Source organism: Notolepis coatsorum (assembly GCF_963971535.1).
Source record: "Notolepis coatsorum genome assembly, chromosome: 19".
Classification (NCBI taxonomy): domain Eukaryota; kingdom Metazoa; phylum Chordata; class Actinopteri; order Aulopiformes; family Paralepididae; genus Notolepis; species Notolepis coatsorum.
In genome coordinates, this window is record NC_140183.1 from 42480665 (window position 1) to 42506965 (window position 26301).

The window sequence follows — 26301 nt, forward strand, 5'->3', positions numbered from 1 at the left end:
ATACGCCCATGAACAATAGAAACATGTACCGGATGGTCTCAGCCTTTCAGTTTAATGTTGCCATTACAACACCACAGCTGTTCCCTGTTTGGTAATTGTAAACACCTCAAATGCCCCACAAAGTCTGCTTTGTTCACCATCTACATACATCCGTTTCATCCACCATCATGTCTGACTGCAACACGGCTGTGGCATAATATCCATTCATGTCGATGGACGTACTGGTGAATAGCAGTAGCAGTGATCGCCTGCTGCGTCCATTGCGTATATATATATACCGTATTATCGCTTTAATATGGCGTGTTCTGTGATTAATGTGATTCACCAGCGTTAATGTGATTGACCAGCGTTGCGACCAGCGTTGCTAATATGAACCAAAGGCTTTAATATGCCGCGTTCTGGCATCTGTGATTAACCGTGTTGAATGGGGGTCTGAACCAAGCGAGGACCTCATGCGCATGCGCGGCGAGCACCTGGGCGAAGGAAAAGGAAATGCGCATTGCTTACCGGCGAATGGGGAAGAATGCGGAAGCGCTCTTGCACTCTTCGGCTGGGATTAATATAGACGCCTCCCTCTCAGCGGGACTGAGAATGAAACACACAGACGCTGGCTCTCTCCTCTCTCCCTCTCCCTCTCTCCCTCTCAGCGGGACTGAGAATGAAACACGCAGACACGGGCTCTCTCTCTCTCTCTCTCTCTCTCTCTCTCTCTCTCTCTCTCTCTCTCTCTCTCTCTCTCTCTCTCTCTCTCTCTCCCACCCTCTCTCTCTCTCTATCTCGCTCTGTCTACCAGTCGCCGACTGTGTGGGCTGACTGTCACTCAAAGTGCTTATGGGCGGAGCGGAGCCAGGCCATAACAGCCTGAAATCCTGAGGCTGAAAAATGATGGTTTTGAGTACTTGATTAGAAATATAAAACAATGCATTTTTTTGAAAAAAAACCTTACAGATGTCTTCAATAAACTCACAGGAATTGTGTAAAGTTGCCCAAATAGTGCTAGGAATAGAAATGCAGGTCCCCTTTAACACTTTGGTCGCCAAAAACGCCTTACCACGTCATTCCCTGCCATGCTAATTCTGCCAATGACGCCGTAACACGTCATTGAGATCAATATTTCAAAAATCTGTGATCGCAATCATATTTCTCCCCCGGAGACTTGAGATCTACTGTTGATCCCCTCTCAACTCTCCAACGGTTCAAGAGCGCCATCTGGTGGCGGATCGCCCAAACCGGAAACAGGAAAAACGGAAGCTGGTGCTCATTCCAATTCGGTCCGATCACTCGCTAATAGTCCCAGGACTCGAGCTAGACACAATGGATAGCAATCCGTTACCAATAACTCGATAAACAACATGATTTGGACGTATATACTATTATACAACCTGGAGATGGATCGCATATTTCTACATCCCATAATAGGAATATTTCTGCTCCACGCTCATCGCCCAACGCTACGAGGAAGCTACGGTGAGATTCAGCGTTTTTTTTTTACGTGTTCGATATAAACTGCTCTGATGATCATATCACCCACACTAGATGAATCATCTAACGTTGGCCACGGAATTATAAATGACCCCCCCCCCCCCATCCGGTCAACATCAGATGATAAGTAGTAACTTCTAGAAGCACGTCCATTGACATTTTTTATCTCGCGCAGTAGTGATGCACGATATATCGGCCGCCGATATAATATCGGCCGATATGGCCGTTTTTTTACACATCGGTATCGGCCCGATATCAAGATAGGGCCGATATTACATTTTTTTTTTTTTTATTTTTTTTTTTAATACATGTTTTGGCCTTAAATAGTTTCAAAATATCAGTCATTTCTGAAAATAAGTTACAAAAGTAAAAAAATTATGCGTTTTGGAAAATAGCTATTTATTTGATTATCATAAAAAAGTGTTTTCTATACAGAGATATCAACATCGGTAAATATCGGTATCGGCCAGAACAGCAATATTAATATCGGTTATCGGTATCTGCCACAATTTTCACATCGGTGCATCACTATCACGCAGATTGCTATCAAACTGTATTTGATCATCAATATAATGCATTTAGGGCTATAAATCACGTTCTGGAGAATGCTGCAGAAAACGATAAAAACATACTTATACTTTAGACCGTATTTTAGTATGAATATGTGAATGAAAAAGTATAACGTTGCTACACCCTGAACAATAGATACTTGACGTTGAATGGGCCATAGTAATATCAATTTAGCAATACAATTTAAAAAGTTATAGCCCTGCAAAGAAGGGGAACTTCTCCATAGACAAATAGAGCTGGCGTGGGATGGTTTATTGTGAATATAAGCCTGGCGACCAAAGTGTTAAGATGGTGTGAATAACACCATGCTCAAATTGACCAGACCTGAAAAATCTAAGCAAATTAATAGATGGAAGATGATTAAACAGAAGGTTTTGTAGATACAGTACTGAATTCTGCCATCCGGACAAATTTGAAATATGATTATAGAATATAGAATATCGGGCATAAAATGGTTATGCGATTAAAATGCGATTAATTAGATAAAAAAAATGTATTGCCTGACAGCACTAATAATCGCAATATCTGTCAGAAAAATCGCAATTAGATTATTCCCCAAAATCGTGCAGCCCTAGTGTATGATGATAACAGTTGTCTTACTCTGGTGTCACTAATACCCATTTCGAGATCAGAAATCAGTTTTAACATTGAACACTTCAATTTAATCTTTTGCAGTGCAACAGCTCTCCAAAGCCAACAGCTAGCCTGTTCCAGACAGTGGGAAATTAGCTCCCTTGACCCAGAGAAGATTTACTTTCAATGGACTTTGCCCTCAAGCCATGGTAGGCTATATGCTCTGTGCTATTACTTTCATTACTTGCACAAGCGTCAAACGCTCTGGAGGTTTTTTCTCCATAGCAGACCCATCTGATTATTGATTTGCTGAAGCTGTGAAAGCTGGACACAAGTAATACGCCTACTTGAATTATAATTAGCATATTGCTTTTGTTTTGTCTGAGACTGAACAGACAAAAAAATATTTCACACTAAGGTTAGATAAATGCCTCACCTATATTGGCGGTACTGTGGTGGACATGGGGGGGAATAAGGAGCAGATCTCAGTCGATCGTCTTAAGCCTGCTCACGTGGTCCCAAACGGGCCGGTGGAACTGGCTCAGCCCCGGCGCCGGGGCCGGCCACCCAAGTTTTCCCCTGTCCCATGCCCTCCGGCCGTTGTTACCCCTACCTTTCCACCGACGAAGCCTCGGCCGCGGCGGGGACGGCCCCCTGCCCCTGCCCCTGCCCCTGCCCCTGCCCTTACCCTTACCCTTTCCCCTTCCACGTTCCCTGACTGTTAAGTACAGTCGTTATGGCCGCATGGTCAGACCTCTTAAAAGAGACTGAAGACACTGGGTGCACTGTTTTTGGGGGTTTATTGTGTTCAGTTCCGTTTATTTGGTGTTGCACTGAATGTCAATTCTGAATGTTTGGGGGGGGGGGGGGGGGGCCTGTGTGGTGGACACTAGATGGAGGTGTCTCACTTCAGAATGGACACTGATTGAGTGACAGGAGGGAGTTGACTTAAGGGTGTGGCTGTACCTTGGTTCTGTTGGATTTGTTTGGAAGTAAAGTTCAGAGACTCGATACTCCGTCTGCTCGTCTCATTGATTCACTTCCACAGTACTGACAATATACTGCTCCAGCTCGATGTCATCCAGACAATTCACATAAATATATATTTATTTTGAGTACTCGAGTACAAAACTATTCCAAAATAATATTCCAAACTAAATGACTACTAGCTCTAATGATGACCCTTTGGGTGAAAACATGAAGATAACAAGAAATCTATAGTCATAGTTATAGAGAATTTCAGAGTTGACAGATAACTTCAGAGGCTTAAAGAACAACATTAAGCATAGCCATAGTTCCCATAAATGTTGTGTTAGGCTGGAGCTGAGCTTGAGAATTAGGCTTATATCTCTATCTCAAATTTTTCACATTATATAAACTAGTGATGCACCGATGTAAAAATGGTGGCCGATAACCGATATTAATATTGCTGTTCTGGCCGATACCGATATTTACCGATGTCTATATCTCTGTATAGAAAACACTTTTTTATGATAATCAAATAAAGAGCTATTTTCCAAAACGCATATTTTTTTTTACTTTTGTAACTTATTTTCAGAAATGACTGATATTTTGAAACTATTTAAGGCCAAAACATGTAAAAAGAAGAAAAAAAGATAAAAAATGTATTTATTTTTATTTTATTTTTTTATATCGGCCCATATCGGCCCTATCTTGATATCGGACCGATACCGATGTGTAAAAAAAACGGCCATATCGGCCGATATTATATCGGCGGCCGATATATCGTGCATCACTAATATAAACTACCGTAATTCCTCTAATAGTGACCGGTATTCAAATACAAGCCGGGTCTCTATTAATGGCCGGGTGCGCTCTTGAGCTAAGCAATTATAAGCCGACCTCCTAATACAAGCCGGGTTACTAATATACTGAGCTGCATACTGAGCTAGTTACTTGATTTCACTTTGAAAACGTTGAAATGACCAGTGACCACCTGTAATTGCACTGTTTACTATTTCATACAGTACTTGGTTTCAATAAATGAACCCAGTACATTTTACTGGGTTCAAACTGACACAAAATGTTGATTTATTCATTATGATCTGTTTGAAAATTAGAAATATAGGCCTCTCTCTTATACATGCCTCCTCCTAATAAAAGCCTGGTACCCGCTACAGTTTAAGCAAATACAAGCCTGTGTCACTATTAGAGGAATTACGGTATTACATAAGACAGATGGTGCTTGTTATCTGAGAAATTGCTGTATTGTAAGGGTGCAGATTCTTATGTCAAGAATCTGGCTACGTAGATGATGATGCATGTGGCTGATATCCTCCCGAGCAGAATTCAAATACACTGTGAACAGGCACCTTATGTCAAGACAACTAACTTGTGGAGTGCTTCAAAAATGTGAGGCGCATAGTTTGGAGGAGAGCCTGTTGTGACAAAACCATTGAAAACAATAGAAAGAAAGTGCAGGCGCATTCAAAAAAGGCGTCCAATGTGATCAGTCTTTTGTTGCTCAATTTGGTATTGCTCAATCTTAATATGGCGTATACTCCTTTTTGGCAGGATCCAATCATTAGCATGTCTGCATTAAAGACATGTATATCACAAAATAGATGTGCACAGTTTGATAGTGGATAAATAGGCTACATAGTTTGATGTTTGTCGATAAATAAGCTACATAGTTTGATGTTAGTGGATAAATAGGCTACATAGTTTGATGTTAGTGGATAAATAGGCTACATAGTTTGATGATAGTGTATAAGTAGGCTACATAGTTTAATGTTAGTTGATAAATGGCCCTGGGCAACATAGTTTGATGTTATTGGATAAATAGCCTGCACAGTTTGATGTTGGTGGATAAATAGGATTTAATAGTTTGATGTTGGTCGATATCCTCAGGCCATCAGGTTGCTCAACGAACAATAACACTGCAACAACCATCAAATGCACTCACAACACACATCCACACGCACACACTCACTTTAAACAAACAACACACTGCAGCACCCACTCTCCACACTTTAGAACACCTAAACTAGGGCTGGGCGATATGGAAAAAAATCATATCACGATAACGATATGATAATGTTATCATATTTCTCGATATCGATAATTAGCGAATTGTTATAAGTATATATATTTTTTTTTTTTTTTTTTTTTTTTTTAACAACAGATGTATGTTTATTTTGCAGCAATTCTTTGTCATTGCCGCCATCTTTAGTGTTACATCCCCTCACACTCCAGTTCTCAGGCTGCAGCTGGTTTAAAAGCGAAAGTAAACCGGCTTCTCTGCTGGCTGTGGCTCCAGGGGAGTTGAACAGTTCTGGCTCTGCTAGTTTATTTTCAATCTTTTGGCGCTTTTTTGGTGGACAAACCACCGCACATGTGCACCGTGACTTGTGACTGGAGTCTAGTTCTGCTAGCACACATAGCCTACTGTGTACAGACGGTTTCAAACTGTATTTTAAATTAGAAAGCAAAGAAAATAAATGGACAAGAGAAAAATAAATCTCAATTTGGTCAGTATTGTCATTTGGACAAGCAAAGCCATTACTTTAAGTTGCAGGCAAGAAAGACAAGTCTGTCCACTGTCTCTGGTTTTAAAACTGCCCTGTTGCAGGTCACAAAAAAACAAGAAAAAAATATAAAAAAAATGATTTTTTTTTTTTTTTTTTTTTCGATATTCGATATCGATTATTAAAATATATCACGATATTTATCGTTATATCGCCCAGCCCTAACCTAAACACACTTTATATTTATTGGTAAAGGATTTGCACTACAACCCATACCTCAGTACACCTTACTGTAAATTGTACCTAAATTGTACCTCATCCCATTTCTGCTTTGCACTATACTGTATAGTATTTTATATTAGTATATTGCATAGTATATTGTATATTGTATGGTAACTCAGTTACTTCTATTCTGCATCGAACATGTACATATGTATATACTGAACACTGTCTATGTACGTGACTTCTATTTTTACTTCTATTTTTACATGCTATACTATTTTATTTTATTTCATACTTATCTTTTGTCTAGCACAGTCTCTGGAGCGTAACAGAAAGAAGCATTTTGTATAAAAGTATTCTGTACTTCTGTATGACAACTATTAAAGAAACTTGAACTTGAACTTAATTAGGCTACATAGGTTGATGTTAGTAGACAGCGTAAGAACAAAGCAATTCTATTTCATTGTTTCTTGACATTGTTGAATGATGATAGCATCTGCCCATTTTTATGAAATAATAGACTAGAAAAGCACAAAAACATGTTTGAAGATATAGTGGCTAAGATTTGATTTGTATTTACACATTGAAAGAAAATGTATATACAGTTCAGAAGAAAAACTAAATATACAGGGGAGACCCAAAAAATACAGGATCCCCTTTGAAATGCTAGCCTCAATATTTTCCCTGTTCGAGCTCAGACAGATCCCCACTGGTAACGTGAGGCTATATTGATGAAATATTAATGGAAATCGCTAATAAAAAAAATAACGATTAAACAACGAGACTTCTCGTCGTTGGCACTGAAAGTGTTAAGAGAGGAAATATCCTCCAACAATAAAGGCCAGAAAACACCAGCGGCAGGAAGACAAAGTGAATCAGCAAGCGGTTACTCCTTATGCCAAAGATTCAGCACAGCTTCCTTTGTCAAAAACGCACAACATTTCTGGGCTATTTATATATATATATATATTTTTGCAGTTATAGTCCTGTGTCTTTTGTCATAGTCAAGTATTTAGTCATTTTGAATTATTTTTCTCTTTCCTTAAAAAAAGAAAACGCCAAATTGCCATGATTTTTATTGACACAATTGGTAAACACTAAACACGTACACACATTTAACATTATGATTTGCAAAGCCAATGACAGTTAGGCTACATATCAATTCCATAAGCAAAACTCCCACCACCACCATATTGAAACATTTGAAATCTCATTAAACTATTTTCTTATTTCCTTTTTCTCCTGAAATTATTAGTCTTAGAAAGGGATTATTCTCTGTTAATTCCCCATTGATATTGGACTAGTTATATTCTCACATATTTATTCTCATCTTTTCTACAGGACACTTCACGACAGCGTAAAGAGAGGAAAAAGACGGTGTCCTTCAGCAGCATGCCGACGGAGAAGAAGATTAGCAGTGCAAGTGACTGCATCAATGCCATGGTGGATGGCTCGGAGCTTAAGAAAGTGCGCTCCAACTCTCGCATTTACCACCGCTACTTTCTCCTGGAAGCCGACATGCAGTCACTTAGGTGGGAGCCCTCAAAGAAGGAGTCTGACAAAGCCAAAATAGACGTCAAATCCATCAAGGAGGTTCGGACTGGGAAAAACACAGACACCTTTAGAACCAATGGAACCTATGATCAGTTATCAGAGGATTGTGCTTTCTCAGTCATCTATGGGGAGAACTATGAGTCACTGGACTTGGTGGCAAACTCTGCAGATGTGGCCAACATATGGGTGACTGGGCTGAGGTACCTGATATCCTATGGAAAACATACTTTGAACATGATAGAAAGCAGCCAGAACAACATGCGCTTATCTTGGCTAGGTGAAGTCTTTGATGAGGTGGACATTAACAACAGCAAACAAATAAGCCTTTGTGCTGCTGTGCAGCTAGTCAAAAATCTAAACCCTGGACTTAAAAATGTTAAAATAGAACTTAAGTTCAAGGAGTTTCACAAAGCTAAAGATAAGGTTTGCTGTGACGTGACAAAGGAAGAGTTCATTGAAGTCTTTCATGACCTTTGCACCAGGCCAGAAATGTATTTCCTCCTTGTGCAGTTCTCTAGCAACAAGGAATTTCTGGATACTAAGGACTTAATGATATTTCTGGAGGCAGAGCAGGGTATGGCACAGGTTAGCGAAGATACCAGTTTAGAGATTATCCAGAACTATGAACCTTCTAAAGAGGGCCAGGTCAAGGGCTGGCTCTCCCTTGATGGGTTTACCAATTACCTCATGTCGCCGGAGTGCCATATATTTGACCCTGAACAAAAAACAGTGTGTCAGGACATGAAACAGCCCCTTTCTCACTATTACATCAACGCATCACATAACACTTACCTCATTGAGGATCAGTTCAGAGGTCCTTCTGACATCACAGGGTATATCCGTGCCCTCAAGATGGGCTGCCGCAGTATAGAGCTAGATGTATGGGACGGACCCGATAATGAACCGGTCATCTACACCGGTCACACAATGACCTCGCAGATAGTCTTTCGCAGTGTCATTGACGTCGTCAACAAGTACGCCTTTGTTGCATCTGATTTCCCCCTGATACTATGTCTGGAAAACCACTGTTCTTTAAAACAGCAGAGAGTCATGTATCAGCACCTGAAAAAGATCCTTGGGGACAAGATCCACCAAGATTATCCTAAACCTGAGGACTGCTACCTCCCATCACCATCCGAACTGAAGGGTAAGATTCTGCTAAAGGGCAAGAAACTGAGCACCAACTGCACCGCTTCAGAGGGTGAAGTCGCAGATGAAGACGAGGGGGCAGAGATGTCCCAGAGGATGAGCATTGATTCTGGGGAGCAACAGACTATCGTACCCAAGAAGTTCCAGCTGTCTAAGGACCTCTCTGACCTAGTGACTTTGTGTAAATCCATAGAGTTCAAAGACTTCTCAACCTCTTTTCAGAGTCAGAAGCACTGGGAGCTTTGCTCTTTCAACGAGGTCTTTGCGAATCGCAATGCCAGTGACTTACCAGGTGACTTTGTCAACTACAACAAGAAGTTTCTGGCACGGGTCTATCCTAGCCCAATGCGGATTGACTCCACTAACATGAATCCTCAAGATTTTTGGAAGTGTGGTTGCCAGATAGTGGCAATGAACTACCAGACACCAGGCCTGATGATGGACTTAAACATTGGCTGGTTCCGTCAAAATGGGAACTGTGGTTATGTGCTACGGCCAGCAATCATGAGGGAACACGTGTCATTTTTCAGTGCCAACACTAAAGACTCTGTGCCTGGTGTGTCTCCCCAGCTCTTACACATCAAGATAATCAGTGGACAGAACTTTCCCAAACCCAAAGGCTCGGGTGCCAAAGGGGATATAGTTGACCCATATGTTTATGTAGAGATCCATGGCATTCCCGCCGACTGTGCCGAGCAAAGGACTAAAACAGTCAATCAGAGTGGGGAAAACCCACTGTTTGATGAAAGTTTTGAGTTTCAGATCAACCTCCCCGAGCTGGCCATGGTGCGCTTCGTGGTGCTAGACGATGACTACATTGGCGACGAGTTCATTGGCCAGTACACGATCCCCTTTGAGTGTCTCCAACCTGGCTTCCGGTATTTGCCGCTCCAGTCTCTAACAGGGGAGGTTCTACCACATGCTTGGTTGTTTGTACATGTGGCCATAACCAACAGAAGAGGAGGTGGTAAACCTCACAAAAGGGGACTGTCGGTGCGAAAGGGCAGGAAGAGCCGAGAATATGCCACCATGAGGGTTCTGCTGATCAAGGCTGTGGACGACGTCTTTAAGATGGCAATGCTGCCACTGAGGGAGGCTACTGACCTCAGAGAGACCATGCAGGTAAGAACTGAGATATGCTAAACTCTAGCTTGATATGCTCAACATTTGATGTGTGTACTACTGATCCCAACAGTTGATTCATGATCATCATGAATGTGTTGTGTGAACTGTGTGTTATTTATCTATCTCCCAGCATAGGAATGTTTTGCTCCCAAAAGACAGAATATGAGAAAAATGACCCCCAAGTCAAGCATAGATCATAGCCAGATTTACTACAAAGACTCTGGAGCATCTGAGAAGAAATCCTCTTTTAGCAGGAGAAAAACAAAGCCACCAGGCTTGATTTAATCAGATTTGATCTAATCCCGCTGGGTTGCACAAGTGTCGAGACGGATTCGGGGAGACTTCAAAGCTCAGAGGCAGCCTGGTGAGATCCTTATTAGCGCAGTGAGCCTGGCAGTTCATATTCAGCCATCCAGGTAGCAAGTCATGAACATACTTTTAATATTTTAAACTGTCTTATGTAATGCTGCACTACTTCCTGCCTTGTGTGTGTGTGTGTGTGTGTGTGTGTGTGTGTGATCATCTGTGACTGAGATAGCTGTGCCCTGTCAAAATCATGTAAAGTACCCCAAATGATGGTGAATTAGTCCACCATAAAAAACGTATTCAGCAGGGGGGGGAAACAACAAGGCATAATTGACTGACAGTCTTGTTTGACTAAGACCAAACCAACCAGTGAATTGACTAAGAGGGGACAGCACTGGTTTTAGAACCCTATAATCTGATTTGTCATTTCAATCCATCCAGAAACCACTGGCAGTGGCACCAGTGTTTTGGTTTTTAAGACATTGGAAATAGAAAGCATACTGTATCTCAGGAAATCTTTATATTTATGTATCTTTTTTCTAACGTTTTATATTTTAGCTTCTGGAAAGTAACAAAAAAATAGAATCAGAAGGAAGTGGCACGCTTAATTCTCTCAACACACTGTGGTTGGTCTCTTGTGCATTTTCATTAGGCATTGTGTATAAGGATTTATTTTGGCAGTTCTGTTTACATTTCAGTTATTGTGGGATAACAAGCCACTGGCCTTGAGACAAAAAAAACGTCATGGGGGTTCCTACCGGTTGTTTATGAAGTGTTAAATTTGGACCTTTCACAGGAAGGTTAGGGTTTGTGGTTAGGGTTTGTGTGTGCGTGTGAATATGCAGGGCTGTACGCTAAGCTTTTTCACTAGGGGCACACTTGCCCCTAAATGAGAAATTTAGGGGCACAGAATATTTTTTAGGGGCAAATTTTACCATTATAGTGCAAAAAAATATGTTCCTGCCTCATTACTGTGGTCCTTTTATTTAACATTTAAGTGCGTTTGTTTTCAGGTTTGTATCTTTTATAATGAACCAACTGAGAAAGTGTGTAAATCACTAATAGAACAAAAACAACAAACTGTCTGTGTGCGCGCGCTTGTGTAGTGCTCCTTGAATGAGATCACCACAACACACACACACACCATTGCATTAATCAGCAGGACAAGAAACTCTGCATACCTTTGTTTCACAATGAAAAGTCCTTTATAAATAAAATAAATTATTATTATTGTAAATAACCCCATGAAAGGTTTATTATTTTTATGGATAATTACCTGCTTCATATTTGTGATGCTACTGCCTAAAGTGATCAATGTGTTGGGCCGTTTATAGAGATCTATGCCAATTAATGTTTTATGTATATCCGGGACTTTTTTTATAAGAATTGAGAGGCCTACTGCGGTATTTGTTATGTTACCTTTATTTTGAAAACCGTGTTGCGACACAACCTTGTTTAAGTTTGCGCTTTTGACAGTGAAATGTTCAGTTCAACTTAGCTCGAAGGAAAGACTAATCAAAAAGGTTTATTTGACCCGTATGAGGCTCTTACGGTAGGACTTTGATTGTTTATAGAAGAGGAATGTAATACTATGCAAAACTAGAAATAAACAGTTGATTTTGTTTTACTATTTTTTTAAATTAATTTAGGAGTGAAATGCGAAATGAAGGGTTGAAATCACTACTCGCAAGGTTGCCCCCAAATATTATTTACCACTCGCACAGGCCAAATTAAGGGGCAATTTGCGATAATCTCGTCGCCGTGTACAGACCTGATATGTGTAGAAGTGCGTGTTGCATGTCCATGTGATGTTGGTAACTGCAAAGAAGAAGAATAGAAGAAGAATGAATTGTTTTTAAATGATGAAACATGAAAGTTCTCACAGGTAACCGGAAGCATCGCTCAACCACTTCCTCTCAAAGGGTGTTGACTTTATGAATAGCATAGGTGACAGTTTGTTAACATCGAAACTCGGTACGAGTGGTCTCAGTTGATCAGGAATTGTTTTATGCATAACAGTGCTGTCAAGCGACAACCTCTGGGCAAATGAGCCGTGCTTGATATTGCACTGTTCAAGTTTCAAGTTTATTAGTTGTCACAATAAAATACATGTACTTTACGGAGAAAGGGAGGGGTTGCTATTGCTAGCCATACCTCAGGCGGCTCTGCCAAGAGAGGTCTGTAGAGATTCAAACTTTATTAAGTTACTATATAATATATACCATATTATAACTATATACTACTTTTTTACACTGTGAATTTTTCCAGACCTCTCTTGGCAGAGCCTGAGGTGTGACCAGCATTAACAACCACTCCACTATCCCTACTCAACATCAACCCACACATCAGATCAAAGTGCAATAACAAACGGGGCTCTTTTGCCTAGAGGTCACTGTTTGATTACATTCTTTAATGTACTGTATGTTTCTAAATTAACAGCCTGTCAGTTTGCTGGTACTATATGAGTGCCCCTTGGTTGCAATACTAACATTGTTTTAGGGAAACTGAAGGACAAATGCAGAAAAGTGCCCAGCGAAGACGAATAACGGACACCAATTTTAAATGTCAAGGTGTCGATTGAATACATGCCAACCCAGCCTTTTCCTTTCCTCACTGCAGAATGCCATAGTGCCCTTCAAAGAGCTCTGTGGCCTTTCCGCGGTGGCCAACCTGAAGCAGTGCATCCTGGCCCTTTCCCCACGGCTGACTGGAGCTGACAGCAGCCCTCTTCTGGTGTTCAATCTCAGGGAACAGTATCCCTCCCTGGAGCCCCAGGGCCTCCTTCCAGAGGTCCTCAAGAAGGTGGTCACCACCTATGACATGGTGAGCAGAGGCGGAAAGAGAACAGACATGTTTTGTACGGTTACTATTATGCATTTACTGGAGTCAGAATGAAAGCGCCTGTTTAGGAAATGACTCAAGCACATAGTAAAATGGGCGGTAGCTAAAAATCTGTTGGATTTGAGTGACAGTGATTACGTACCCAAAGTACCCAATTGCTCATTTTGGTGTGGTCCTAGAAAATCAGTCATTATTATAAGCCAATGGTTTTGTGGATAGTCACTTTTCAATTACATCAACAGAGCTAGATAACCACATCCAATTATGGCTATTAATTCTTGAGGTCCAGAGGATGGAGATGGAAAGTGGGCTTACTGTTAATTAATACATAAACCTTGTCCAGTTTTAGCAGGATATTGCCACACAAAGTATACCAATGCATCGCATGGGATAGCCTTTTTGTTCCTCGTTGCTATTGCATGGAGGTCTGCAAGAGCAGCTATAGTGTGTGACCTTGTGATGCAGTGTACTGTCCGTGACTCGGGGAGTAGAGGATGACCCTGCCAGCTTTAGGAGTTTCATTCCCACTGGGGCCACCTGCTACTTTGGATAGAAGCGTTCACCAGATGCCACGCGTTGTTACTATAATATATTATGTGGGAGCTGTACATCGGTCTGATGTTGCAGGTTAGGGTGCGGGACAAACTAGAAAGGTTGTTGATATTAGCATGTGCTCTCGCTCCCACTGCCCCTGTCTCTCCTTCCCGCTGATTGGTTGGAACATTGTTGTGTGGCTCCATCCAAGCCACATTGTTTGTTTCCCATTTACAGAGCCAGGGCTGTGTATGAACACTAGGGGTGGGGGGAAATATAGATACGTAGTAGTATCACGATACTTTGCGTGGCGATACTGTATCGATACAGGGATGCCAAGTATCGATATTTAATTATTTATTAAAAAAAAATTATTTATTTATTTTTATAATTCTTTTATAAGGAAGTTGCATTGTTCATTTCATTACCTGTAATAGTACAGTAGTCCACATGCACACGTGTGCATTCAGTTAAGTTGGAATATGACTGTAATACAAACAGTTCAGTGTGTCAGGTACATGCAACACAGATTACAGTGTTTACATCTGTCTGCTTGAGAAAATACCATGTTCTGCTATAAAAATTATTGAAGTGAGATTAACAGACTGAACTTTATTTTATTAGATAAAACATGTTGACAAAGTTTTACTTTGCAGTTGAAAAATGTAATAAATCGCAATATATCGCAATATTAATATCACAATACTCAGCATATTGCAATATATTTAGTATCGCAATACTATCGTATCGTTACTCAAGTATCGTGATAGTATCGTATCGTGAGGCCTCTGGTGATTCCCACCCCTAATGAACACAGGACATTCTTTCAGTGCACACACAGAACAGACAGCTTGCAGACGGTGAGGAGATACACAATTCTTGTTTTTAATGGATATTAGATTATCTGACTGAAGATGTAAGTGCTCAGAGATGTCACAGGACATGATTGACTGTATTTTGCTGTATGTACGAAAAAGGACTCATCATGTACGATCATTCCTTGTAAATCTCCCCTATAGTTGTATTTTTATGCCAGAGTGATTTTGTTTTTGTTGTGATTGCAGATTAGGCCTATGAATGGTGTAAAACACATCTCAAAGGGAGAATGAGGACTAAACAACCATGCAAGGATGATTTTTGATTGTAGTAATCAAATCAATACATGGGCTTTGTACGGAAACGAGTGGAGAGGGTTAGGTAATAGGGCTGTGGCGTGTTGAGTAATAAAATCAATGTTGACAATTGACTGAAGTTATGCAATGTGCCACTGAGGCTGTTCCCAGACAAAGCCATTACCGTTGAAAACCACATCCTGTGCACTAACACTCACTCCCGGGACATTGTTAGAGGCATGTGCGACTCCTGCTCTATTCTCTCGGTGGCCTCTGCTCAATGCAAAGGCAGCGTCTGAGCAACCGCATACCTGCTCACATCCATGGTACACTTCTACGATATTCATACTTTTGATTCATTTTCATTTGATCCCAGTTGTTTTCTAGTGTCAGAAACAGTTGCAGAATTATAAATTAGGTTATATAAACCAGAAATACCACCACAATGCCTTTCCAGTAGCTATATCTTTTATACCTTGACCTTGGGTTCATATGTTATTCTGATTGGCTGGAAGGGCTTCTGAACGACATGCCTCCCAATTTGAGTAACGCAACATTTGCTTTCAACATGATGGGTAATAAAAGTGTCTGGTCTCAATCAGCAGCAAAGTGCCAGAGCAGACGGCGAGCAGTGAGGTACAGGAGCCACAAGGAGACAAGCGTAACAGGAGGCGCTAGTGAATGATGAGAGGAAAAGTGAATGATTTGTGAAATAAGGGACTAGTGCAGTTGGAAATCCAAGCATTGTGTCAGAATCCACCATAGGGAGTAACTGAGCTTTGTCATTCTAATTGGCAAGCATGGAAGCTGGGTCTCGGTCCCTTCCTATTTCTTCTACAGGAAAAAGCTGGGCAGACCCGACACAATGCCTGTGCGCAATCTTACCGGATAGCGTCCAATTTCTGGATGTTTCAAAACAATGGATGAACAAAAAGCTGTCAGTGGCGAATAATTAGTAATAGACAAACCCAGAAACTGGGAGAGTCTGTATCCAGCAGACCACCATATGGTTTTTATTTGTCATTGTTTCATTCAGCGAGTAAACCAAGTCTGACTTTTGTATTGAATAGAATATATTATTGTTTTTGTCTATTAGGCCTATACCGAATTTAGATAATGCTATTTCAATTTGAGCTGGGAGTTCTACTGAATATGAAGGTATCCCGTCATGGATCCATGCAAAGGTATGGATTCGTCCACATTATAATATAATTTTATTTTTTTTATTTTTTTAATACTGCTGCAAGAAAACTAAACTAAAAACGATACAGTATATTATGTTTTTAGTTTTCTTGCAACGGTATAACAAAAAAACTAAAAGAATATAGCCGCAAGTGGGAAAGACCGGGTTTCAAGCCAATCTAAGCGATTAGTGATGCACGATAAATCGGCAGCCGATATAATATCGGCCCATATGGCAGTTTTTAAATTTTTTTCTAAGGGAGGGGGACAGGGAACAACGTAACAACAAAATAATAATCAAAAGGAAAGAAAGAAAGAAAGAAAGAAAACGAAAGAAAAAAGGGGAAATCAGGCAGAGTCATTTACAAATTTGGTGAAAAGGTGGGTTTTGAGTTGGGATTTGAAGGAGTGCAGGGATGTAGCACTACGGATGTTTGGAGGGAGTGAGTTCCAGAGGGTGGGTGCGGCCACAGAGAAGGCTCCATGTCAGGAACAGTCCGCATGTTGGTGATGGAGAGGAGACCGGAGTCAGAGGACCGCAGCCTCCGGGGCGGGATGGAGGAGGTCCGCTAGGTACCGGGGGGGCAAGGGAGTGAAGGGCTTTGTAGGTGATGAGGAGGATCTTGAAATTGATGCAGGACTTTACTGGAAGCCAGTGGAGGTGGATGAGGGTGGGGGTGATGTGGTGCCAGGACTTGGTGCGGGTGAGAACCCTGGCAGCAGAATTTTGCACATATTGTAGCCTGTTCAGGGCATTACTGGGTAGCCCTATGAGGACAGAGTTTGCGTAGTCAAGACGGGAGGTGACGAAAGCATGGATGAGAGTCTCTGCTACGGAGTCGGGGAGAGATGGCCGGTGTTCTGAAGGTCCAGATTAACACTGAAAGTCTGCGTTTATTATTTTGTATAACTTATATATTGTTTATATATATAAGATATATATCTTTACGTCATCTGTTTGCCTAACAGTACTTATCATTCGCCTTATTGTATATGTCCCATTCTTAACGCCGTAGGCGCCAGGCGCGCGCCCCCTCTAGACATGTTTCAGAACATGTTCAGACATGCCCGGACAATCGAGAGAGCGCATTGATCTGTACAGGTGAACAGGCTGAGTCCACAGGGAACTAAGAGAGTGTGTGGGGAGAAGATGTGCAGCAGCAGCATTAACAGGAAAACTAACAGAGCGAGAGAGAAGACGTCTGGTGCAGTTGTACACAGACCGAGAGCAGTGTATCGTTATAGAGAGCCGTATGGCTAATTAGATACCACTATAATATTGTCAAGCCATTATTGGCACAGTATAGTGACTTGTGTAAGCGAAGTAACGTGGAGAGACTTATAGTTAAACCCAGCGACGTTCTGGACATAACTACTCATTGGAGACCGCCTGCGGGTTAGCTTCCAGTACAGACGGAGCTAACTAGCTATCATCTATGCCAACGGGCTTTTGGATTAATAGCTATTAACCCTGCCATCGGGCGCTAGGAATACAAGGACCGGTTCCGTACGAGACCCCTTCTCCCAGCGACGACAGGATTATCCCACCAGTCTACAGTTTCTCTGGAGCCGGAGCTCTAGAGAGAACCACCGTCTCCAGCCACCATCTTGCTTTTCCCTGTGCCGCCTCGCTTCGTCTCACTCCATTCAGAGCTCCACCGGTCGAGTATCCGTAGTATAGGAACTATCGTTACCGCTGACTTTGTTGCACAGACATTCTATTATTAAAAGAGAACCGTGATATATACTATGTATGTTGCTATGACTATTAAAATGCTTGTTCTACTTGTATCCCTGTCCCCGCGCCGTTAATAGAGTGTCCGCCATTTTGTGTACTTATACTGTCTGGCCATTAACATATTCTTTAGTAGTGGTTTAATCTAACATATCTCAATACAGTCAGGGTTGTGTAGCCCCTTAGCTACAGCCGGAGTCGGGAAATGTTCCTGAGATGGAAAAAAGCTGATTTGGTTATTTTCTTTATGTGGGAATGAAAGGAGAGGGTGGAGTCCAGTATGACGCCCAGGATGCGAACTTCTGGGCAGCCATCCACTTCAAGGAGGAGGTCTCCAACCTTCCGGAGCAGTGATTGCTTGGCCACAACCATGAGCTCAGTCTTCTTGTTATTTAGCTTCAGGAAATTGGATGACATCCAGGCCTTGATGTCAAGGAGACAGTTGACGAGGTGCTGTGGGGGGAGAGGAGTGAAGGGTGAGTTGCTGATGTAGAGCTGAGTGTCATCAGCGTAAGAGTGGAAATTGAGACCATGTTTCCGGATGATGTGACCAAGGGGGAGCATGTAGATTGTGAAGAGGAGTGGACCAAGAACGGAGCCCTGCGGCACACCTTGGTTGACTGGGGCAGGGTTGGAGGTGTCATGGTTTCTCCATAGAGCCCCGTTGCACTTTTTTTTGCGCAGGTACGGGGCAATTTAGTCACGTGACTCAGTTGGTATTGCTGATTGTCTCGAACACGGTATGTTTGTAAACAGCGATCATTTGAAAGCTAAAATGGCCACAGTGTCACCCTGATTGACCTATTCCAAAGAAAATTGTTTATTTTGTGCACAGAGGCTCAGTTCAAAGCAGAGTGTACAAGACAATCTGCGAAGTGAGCCCAGAGTGTTTAATAACTCTTTATACTGTAAGACACACAAGCTTACATAGGAAAGAAAAATGCTTGGTCATGTCAGGCATTTCTAAGAGAACCTGTGGAAATGCACAGTCATGAGACGGTGTCTGGCTATTTCTCTAGCTATGTCAGAAGTTCCAAGGTACTTGAAAATGTCTGGCTATGTCTCTGGCTGATGAGTGTGCCCAGAGTACTCATGGGTAACCCTGAGCTAAATTCATACAGTAAGAGAATGACAGAGTGTTCCATAGTAAGCTGATTTCTAAAGGTTTAACAAAGCAGTAAGAGGGTGAACATGTGAAGAAAAAAAAATAAGTTATGAGGGGTGCAGCATGGAGAGATAAGCTGCACCTGGGCCTAGACCGAATTTGAGACATTTTGTTATGAGAGACGGACAAAACATTCTGTCTGTACGCTAGAGGAATGTATGCCCAGTAAGCTGGTTTATTACAAATAATTATAATAGGATGAACATATATGATTATGATATATACAGTATGTGAGGCGGCCGGCCAAGCAAGGACTATGCCACCGACTTTATATCTCAGTCGGAAACTCCCAAAAGGCTCTAGTACAGGGGTGGCCAATGTGTGGCTCCTCCCTCCAGACTTTTTTTTAATGGGTCATTTGCATGTTCTTGGTATCTGATTCTAGGGACATCTATGGATCTCAGGGAATGTATTCCCAGTGTCAGAAATATTGTGTATGTTACTAGGCTTGAGTAAATTGTAATGAACCAAAGGAGAATATCAATTAAATTATATATATATATATATATATATATATATATATATATATAATGTATATGTTTTATCTTTGACTGTGAATAACACCATGCTCAAATTTACCAGACCTGAAAAATCTTAAGCAAATGAATAAAGGGAAGATGATTAAACAGAAGGTTTTGTACTAGATACAGTACTGAATTCTGCCATTCGGACACATGCAATTTGAAATATGATTATATAATATCAGGCCTATAAATTACCTTATTATGGCCAAGTCGCACATCTATGGATCGGGCCAAATCTCCCCTTTCCAATGGCAGAATTCAATCTGGATTTAGTATCACCAGGCATGATTCACAAGTACAGTTACTTTTTTATAATGTAAATTTCTCAAAGAGTAAGCAAGATTCAATTTAACACTATTCGTAGTTGGAGTCATATACACTCTGGAATAGTGTTAAATTCGACTCTTTAAGTGTTAATTTGACACTGCGAATTTTACTGTGTAGAAGGCCAGCATCCCAGAGTCGCCTCTTCACTGTAGACGTTGACACTGGCATTTTGCGGGTACCATTTAATGAAGCTGCCAGTTCAGGACCTGTGAGGCGTCAAACTAGAAACTCTAATGTACTTGTCTTCTTGCTCAGTTGTGCACTGGGGCCTGCCACTTCTCTTTCTACTCTGATTAGAGCCTGTTTGCGCTGTTCTCTGAAGGGAGTAGTACACACTGTTGTAGGAAATGTTCAGTTTCTTGGCAATTTCTCACATGGAATAGCCTTAATTTCTATAAGAACAAGAATAGACTGTCGAGTTTCATATGAAAGTTCTCTTTTTCTGGCCATTTTGAGAGTATAATCGAACCCACAAATGGGATGCTCCAGATACTCAACTAGCTCAAAGGAAGGCCAGTTTTATAGCTTCTCTAACCAGCAAACCCGTTTTCAGCTGTGCTAACGTAATTGCACAAGAGTTTTCAAGGTTTTTCTAATCATCCATTAGCTTTCTAACGCGATTAGCAAACACAATGTACCATTAGAACACTGGAGTGACGGTTGCAGGAAATGGGCCTCTATACACCTATGATATTCCATTAAAAACCAGACGTTTGCAGCTAGAATAGTCATTTACCACATTAACAATGTATAGACTATAGAGTGTATTTCAGATTAATTGAATGTTATCTCCATTGAAAAAAAAACAGTGCTTTTCCTAAAAAAATAAGGACATTTCAAAGTGACCCCAAACGTGCCTCCTAGGAATAAAAGAAAATATTGTTTGGTTCCTGTTGGTTGTCAGTTAAGGCCATGGGTAGGTAGGGAATTTTTTATTTATTTATTTTTTCCCACGGCGACTATGGATAGGGAATTTCTTTATTTAATTAAAATGTTCACGACAACATGGATGCATGTACTCTGCCAGCATGTTTAATATCCATAATACTAAAGGTTTGACTAAGATTTTTTTTTTAAACTCATAAAATAAATTGGGTCGCACCTAAATCGGCAGGGTCGGTCGGCAACCGGAACCAAATGTTTTTTTTCTTTTAGGCCCTATTCTATATTCTATAATAATATTTCAAATTGCATTTGTCCGGATGGGATAATTCAGTACTGTATCTACAGAACCTTCTGTTTAATCATCTTCCCTTTATTAATTTCCTTAGATTTTCTGTACACATGATCTCAAGAAGGTACTGAACGAGATCAGTGGCAGTTTTTAATGTTTGGTCATTATTAGCATGGTGTTATTCACTGTCAAAGATGCAAAGAAAAATCATAATTCATATTCTCCTTTGTTTCATGACAATTTAAGCAAGCCTAGTAATAGACACAAAATCCTGTGGGAAACGCTGTCCCTGTATTGTAAATAGTTTATATGTGTGTTGTCACTACTGTATGTATAATTGTAAATAAGTTAATTTATGTGTTGTAAATTAATATTGTTAATATTTATTTACCTAATTACCTAAAAAATCTTTTCATTTCAGCTCAGTGTAGAGAAATGCACCGATACTAACAACCGCCATACTGCACACGCATCTATGACGATACTCTTGACACCCCCCCCGAAAAAAATCCTAGGGGAAACACTGAATTATAGATATAGCTCTACAAACAAGGTGACTCACTCCTATCTTTAAAGCGTGGCATAGCTACAACGGGACCCGGCTAATGGCTGGCGCTGAATGAGTTAAGGAGAGACTTGTTCATTTAGTTTTAGTCTGTCATGTGTCAAATGCTCTTTTTCGTTTTCATCATATTTAGTCACCAATATCTATTTTTCGTTTAGTCAAGTTTTAGTCAACTACAAGTCTGAGCATTTTCGTTTTAGTCTCTTTTGTTTAGTCTCGCCACTCAGTTACAGCCTCATAAGTTGGTGTGAGCTTTTTAACATTAGTGCTAGCTGGTTAGACTTATGGGTAACACTTTATAATAACACTCAGTTATAAGACCTTTATAAGGTATTTGTAGATAATGAACTAATCATGAACAAATCATTTATATACATTCGTAAATTTTTATTAAATCATTTATAACTATTTGTATAACATTTACAAATTAGTTCTACATTATTTATAACTCATTATCAACATTGTTTGTACTTGATTTGTTCATCATTAAATATTGTTGTTTAATTTGTAGATGCTTTGAAAAATGGATATGAAAAAACGACTATACTGTACCTCCATTTATTTTATTTATGTTCAACAAATGATGTGTTAAAACATCTATAATTAATTTGCCGATGCTATTGTGTGCCCTAATTTAAAGTGAAGCCTATTCATCATTAACAAATGTCTAATAGTTTGTTTATTTGTGGACTTTTATGAATACACACAAAGCAATTACCAGACTTGTCTTTTCATGTTTAACAAATTATTTGTTAAGACATTCATAAAACATATATAAATAATTTGCAGATGCTTTTGTGTGCCCTAATCTGAAGTGAAGCCTATACATCATTAACAAATGTCTACAGTCCTATCGGTACAAAGGCGACACAGAGTCCACCCATGTACCTCAGCATGGGCTTTAAATACAGGCCTGAGATGCAGAGTCTGCCACCAGGACAGTCATTTCTTCACCCATTAGCAAAGTAATGACAGTGTGCATGACAGCTCTGAGCCTTGCTGCTGCAGCTGTGGACTGTCGCAAACAACCACACACACACACACACTTAGTCACAGTGGCTGCTGCTTCACACACGCCGGGTGGGCTCGTGAAACTGCATTCGTGCCCCAGACGAATTTCTGTGGCCTTTTATGTGACCATTTAAAAGGGAGCGTATCCACATTAGGATTTGAAATTCTTGACCGTTGTGCGATGTCCCTAGTAAATCTGCATCTGGATCAGCTGTACTATCATGTTGGGAAACTGTCCTCTCCTAGCAAGGTCCTAACATGATAGTATAGCTGATCTGGTGGGAAACCGTCCTCTCCTACCAAGGTCCTAACATGATAGTATAGCTGATCTGGTGGGAAACCGTCCTCTCCTAGCAAGGTCCTAACATGATAGTATAGCTGATCTGATGGGAAACCGTCCTCTCCTAGCTAGGGATGCACCAATCCAATATTGGTATCGGCCGCCAATAACACTAAAATAGCTGGATCGGATATCTGTAGAAAGAAAAAAAAAATATCGGCTATATATATTTTTTTTATATTATAATAATAAGAAATAACAATTCAGTACATTTATATCTGTCTTAATTTGTTACATTTAGTTTCACTAAGTTAGGAAAGTAATCTTTTAAGTCAAGCCTGATGTTGCCTTGCACAAAATAATGATCCCAGTCTCTTCCACACAGTGACAGTGAGGCATACAGTTTATTAATTGAATGAATGAATTTTATTTTCCATCTTTGTTTACAACAAATCAAAAACACACTTGTGATCCTTTACAATTCTTAAAAACAAAATATATTTTAATATAAAAATGTTTTAAAATGCGGATTTTTATAAAAAAAAATTAACTTTTTTGAAAAAAAAAGTTTGAACAATGGGTATCGGATCGGTATCGGCCGATACCCAAACCCAGGTATCGGTATTGGGACTGAAAAAGTTGGATCGGTGCATCTCTACTCCAGGTCCTAACATGATAGTATGAGTGGTTGAGTGGTTCTCAACTGGTCTAGCCTCGGGACCCAACATTTTCCTTAGTCATTAAAGGGGACCTGCATTGCTATTCCTAGCACTTTTTGGGCAACTTTACACAATTCCTGTGAGTCTATGGAAGACATCTGTAAGGTTTATTAAAAAAAATCATTGTTTTATATTTCTAATGGAGTACTCAAAAGCAACATTTTCCATCCAGCCTCAAGATTTCAGAGAGAGAGAGAGAGAGAGAGAGATTTTTTGATTTTAGAAAAACATTTTATTTACATATTTCTCATTACAATGTACAATGTGTATGTCAATACAATTAAAAAACAACTAACTACACATTATATCGGGCAACATATGTCCCCATCACACTTAAAACCACATGAGATCTCACAATAAAAAAAATGCTAAAATACACCTGTCCGTCTGCAACACAACAAAAAAACATTGAAGCTCCACCCAAACAAAAAAATATCCATACTCCCATTCAACACATAAATTATAATACATGTCACCTTTAAGTCGCGCACCAATTTTTTAACCACTATGATTTATTAAAAAAAAAATTGTTGCAGTAATACACAATCTTTCATGCACTGTTAAAAACATGAAATAAACACAAAAAAGTGCAACAAAAGTGCAACCAGGGCTAAAAACCCAATGAAATAAAATAATAATAAATAATATATGCTTCTTAGCAGATTTCTTAGCTTAACATAACAGACCTACAGTAAGTTTGGGGGAACTAATGGGATAACTGGGGTTGCAACAAAAGTGTAACTAGGGCTAAAAACCCAATGAAATAAAATAATAATAAATAATGATGCTTCTTAGCAGACTTCTTAGCTTAACATAACAGACCTACAGTAAGTTTGGGGGAACTAAAGGGATAACTGGGGTTGCAACAAAAGTGCAACTAGGGATAAAAACACAATGAAATAAAAGAATAATAACAATAAATAATATATCTTTCTTAGCAGACTTCATAGCTTAACATCCCAGGGAACTAATGGGATAACTGGGGATGTTGTTTGCTCCTAACAAGAGTCTCAAAGTCTGGGGTGATGGTAGCCAAAGCAACTCTGAGGTCATGCTCAATGTCCAATCTGTTCCTCTGCTTTGTCTTCAGCTGGACCAGAGCTGAGAAGCCACTTTCACAAAGATAGGTAGTGCAAAAAAAGGTCCTATCAGATCAGCTAAACTACTATCATGTGTGGTGAATTAGGACCTTTTTATATCCGGATAACCTACTAGGAAAGGACAGTTTCACATCAGATCATTTGACTATCCTGATTATCTGGAGGGACTGGTCCATGAAAAGGAAGAAATAACTAAAAACAACTTGTCGATGTTTTAGTTGGATGTAGGTTACCCAGCAGCTCATCACAGTCTGTGGTTAGTACTGCAGATCCCCCTTGGTCCAGTCACAGCTCCCTGGATACAACAAATAGGCCCCCTCCCCTCTTTTATCTCTGCCCAGCCAGAGAGCTGGCATGGCTCAGGGATCAATGCCGGGGGCGTGGTGCTGCTCACTGCCCTTTCACAGAGTGGTCTGGCACACAGAGCTCAATGAAAACAGCCCCCCCCCCCCCCCCCAATCCGTCGTTCTCTCCCTCACTTCTGTCTTGGCAACTGAGCTGGAGCCTGCCTTTTATTATGCGACCTTGTGGTGCACTTACGTCACTTAGGGAATGTACAAGTCAATTACACGAACACAGCAAACATAAAGGCCCTAGTACTCGGCCGGGCACTGATTGAAACTGAAGGCTGAGCAACTGTCTCATCTTGCCCTGAATCGCACTCGGAAGAAGAGGGTCAGGTTATAAAAAAGAAAAAGCCTGTCTATTTTTAGACAATACATCTTCAGATGAAACCATTAATTGCTACCACCATTATACCAATAAGGGAGAAAGAACCAGATGGTCCTTTAGCTCCGTGTCTATGGCTCCTGCGTTGCCCTGTGGGTATTTACCATTATCTTTGACAGTAAACATGCGCATCATTAACCTCCCTGAAATACCACCATGCCTGCCCTTGTGGGAGGAACCCAAGGTTTCTTTTTTGGAGCGGAGGTGGAAGATATCGTGGAGGGGTGCTGGGTCTGGTGTTTCATGTGTAAATGGATTCCCAGGGTGTTTCTACAGTATCTGTGATAAGAGCTACCCTGAGAGTTTCAACAGGCTGGAGGTCAGCAGAGTCTGTGCACTCAATTAAGGCTGAGAATAACGCCAGAGGAGCTAAACTTAGTTTCCTCCGCAGCTCAGCTGGCTGTAGTATGCTACCACAGATAAGATGGTAGCAGCACGCTTCAGAATTAGACCGTGCATGTGTATGACTTAATCTCACAGTAAACAAACTGCCTCGACTTCCTTCTTGTGCATCAGCCCGTATTTATCAAACTTCTAATGACCGCAATGCACAACTGCTTTTAAAACATGCTCAGCTTCATAGTATATGCTGAATTTATCTTTTTCTGTTGTTCTTTCTTGCTTTCCGGCTAATATTTTAATAAAAAACGTTATGTTATTACATTGACTGTGGCAAGTGAATATGCGTTAGTGTGTGGCAGCCGTAGCTTACTGAATGCATAGTAGACTATTGCCCTCCTGCGACACACATTCGCAAATTCAACAACCACACTAAGCCTCCGTTGCGGTAGAGGCTACAGTAATGGCGCAGCAGACATCCCTTACGAAATTCCC

The 26301-nt window shown here is 40.6% G+C and overlaps 1 protein-coding gene across 1 annotated transcript in view; it reads left to right on the top strand.

Moving 5' to 3' along the window:
* Positions 1 to 26301, top strand: part of plcl2 (phospholipase C like 2) — a 130100-nt gene that overhangs the window by 65152 nt on the left and 38647 nt on the right. The window contains exons 2-3 of the mRNA XM_084336063.1: positions 7677 to 10160; positions 13089 to 13292. Of these exons, the coding sequence (XP_084192189.1) occupies positions 7677 to 10160; positions 13089 to 13292 (2688 nt within the window). The remainder of the gene's footprint in view (positions 1 to 7676; positions 10161 to 13088; positions 13293 to 26301) is intronic.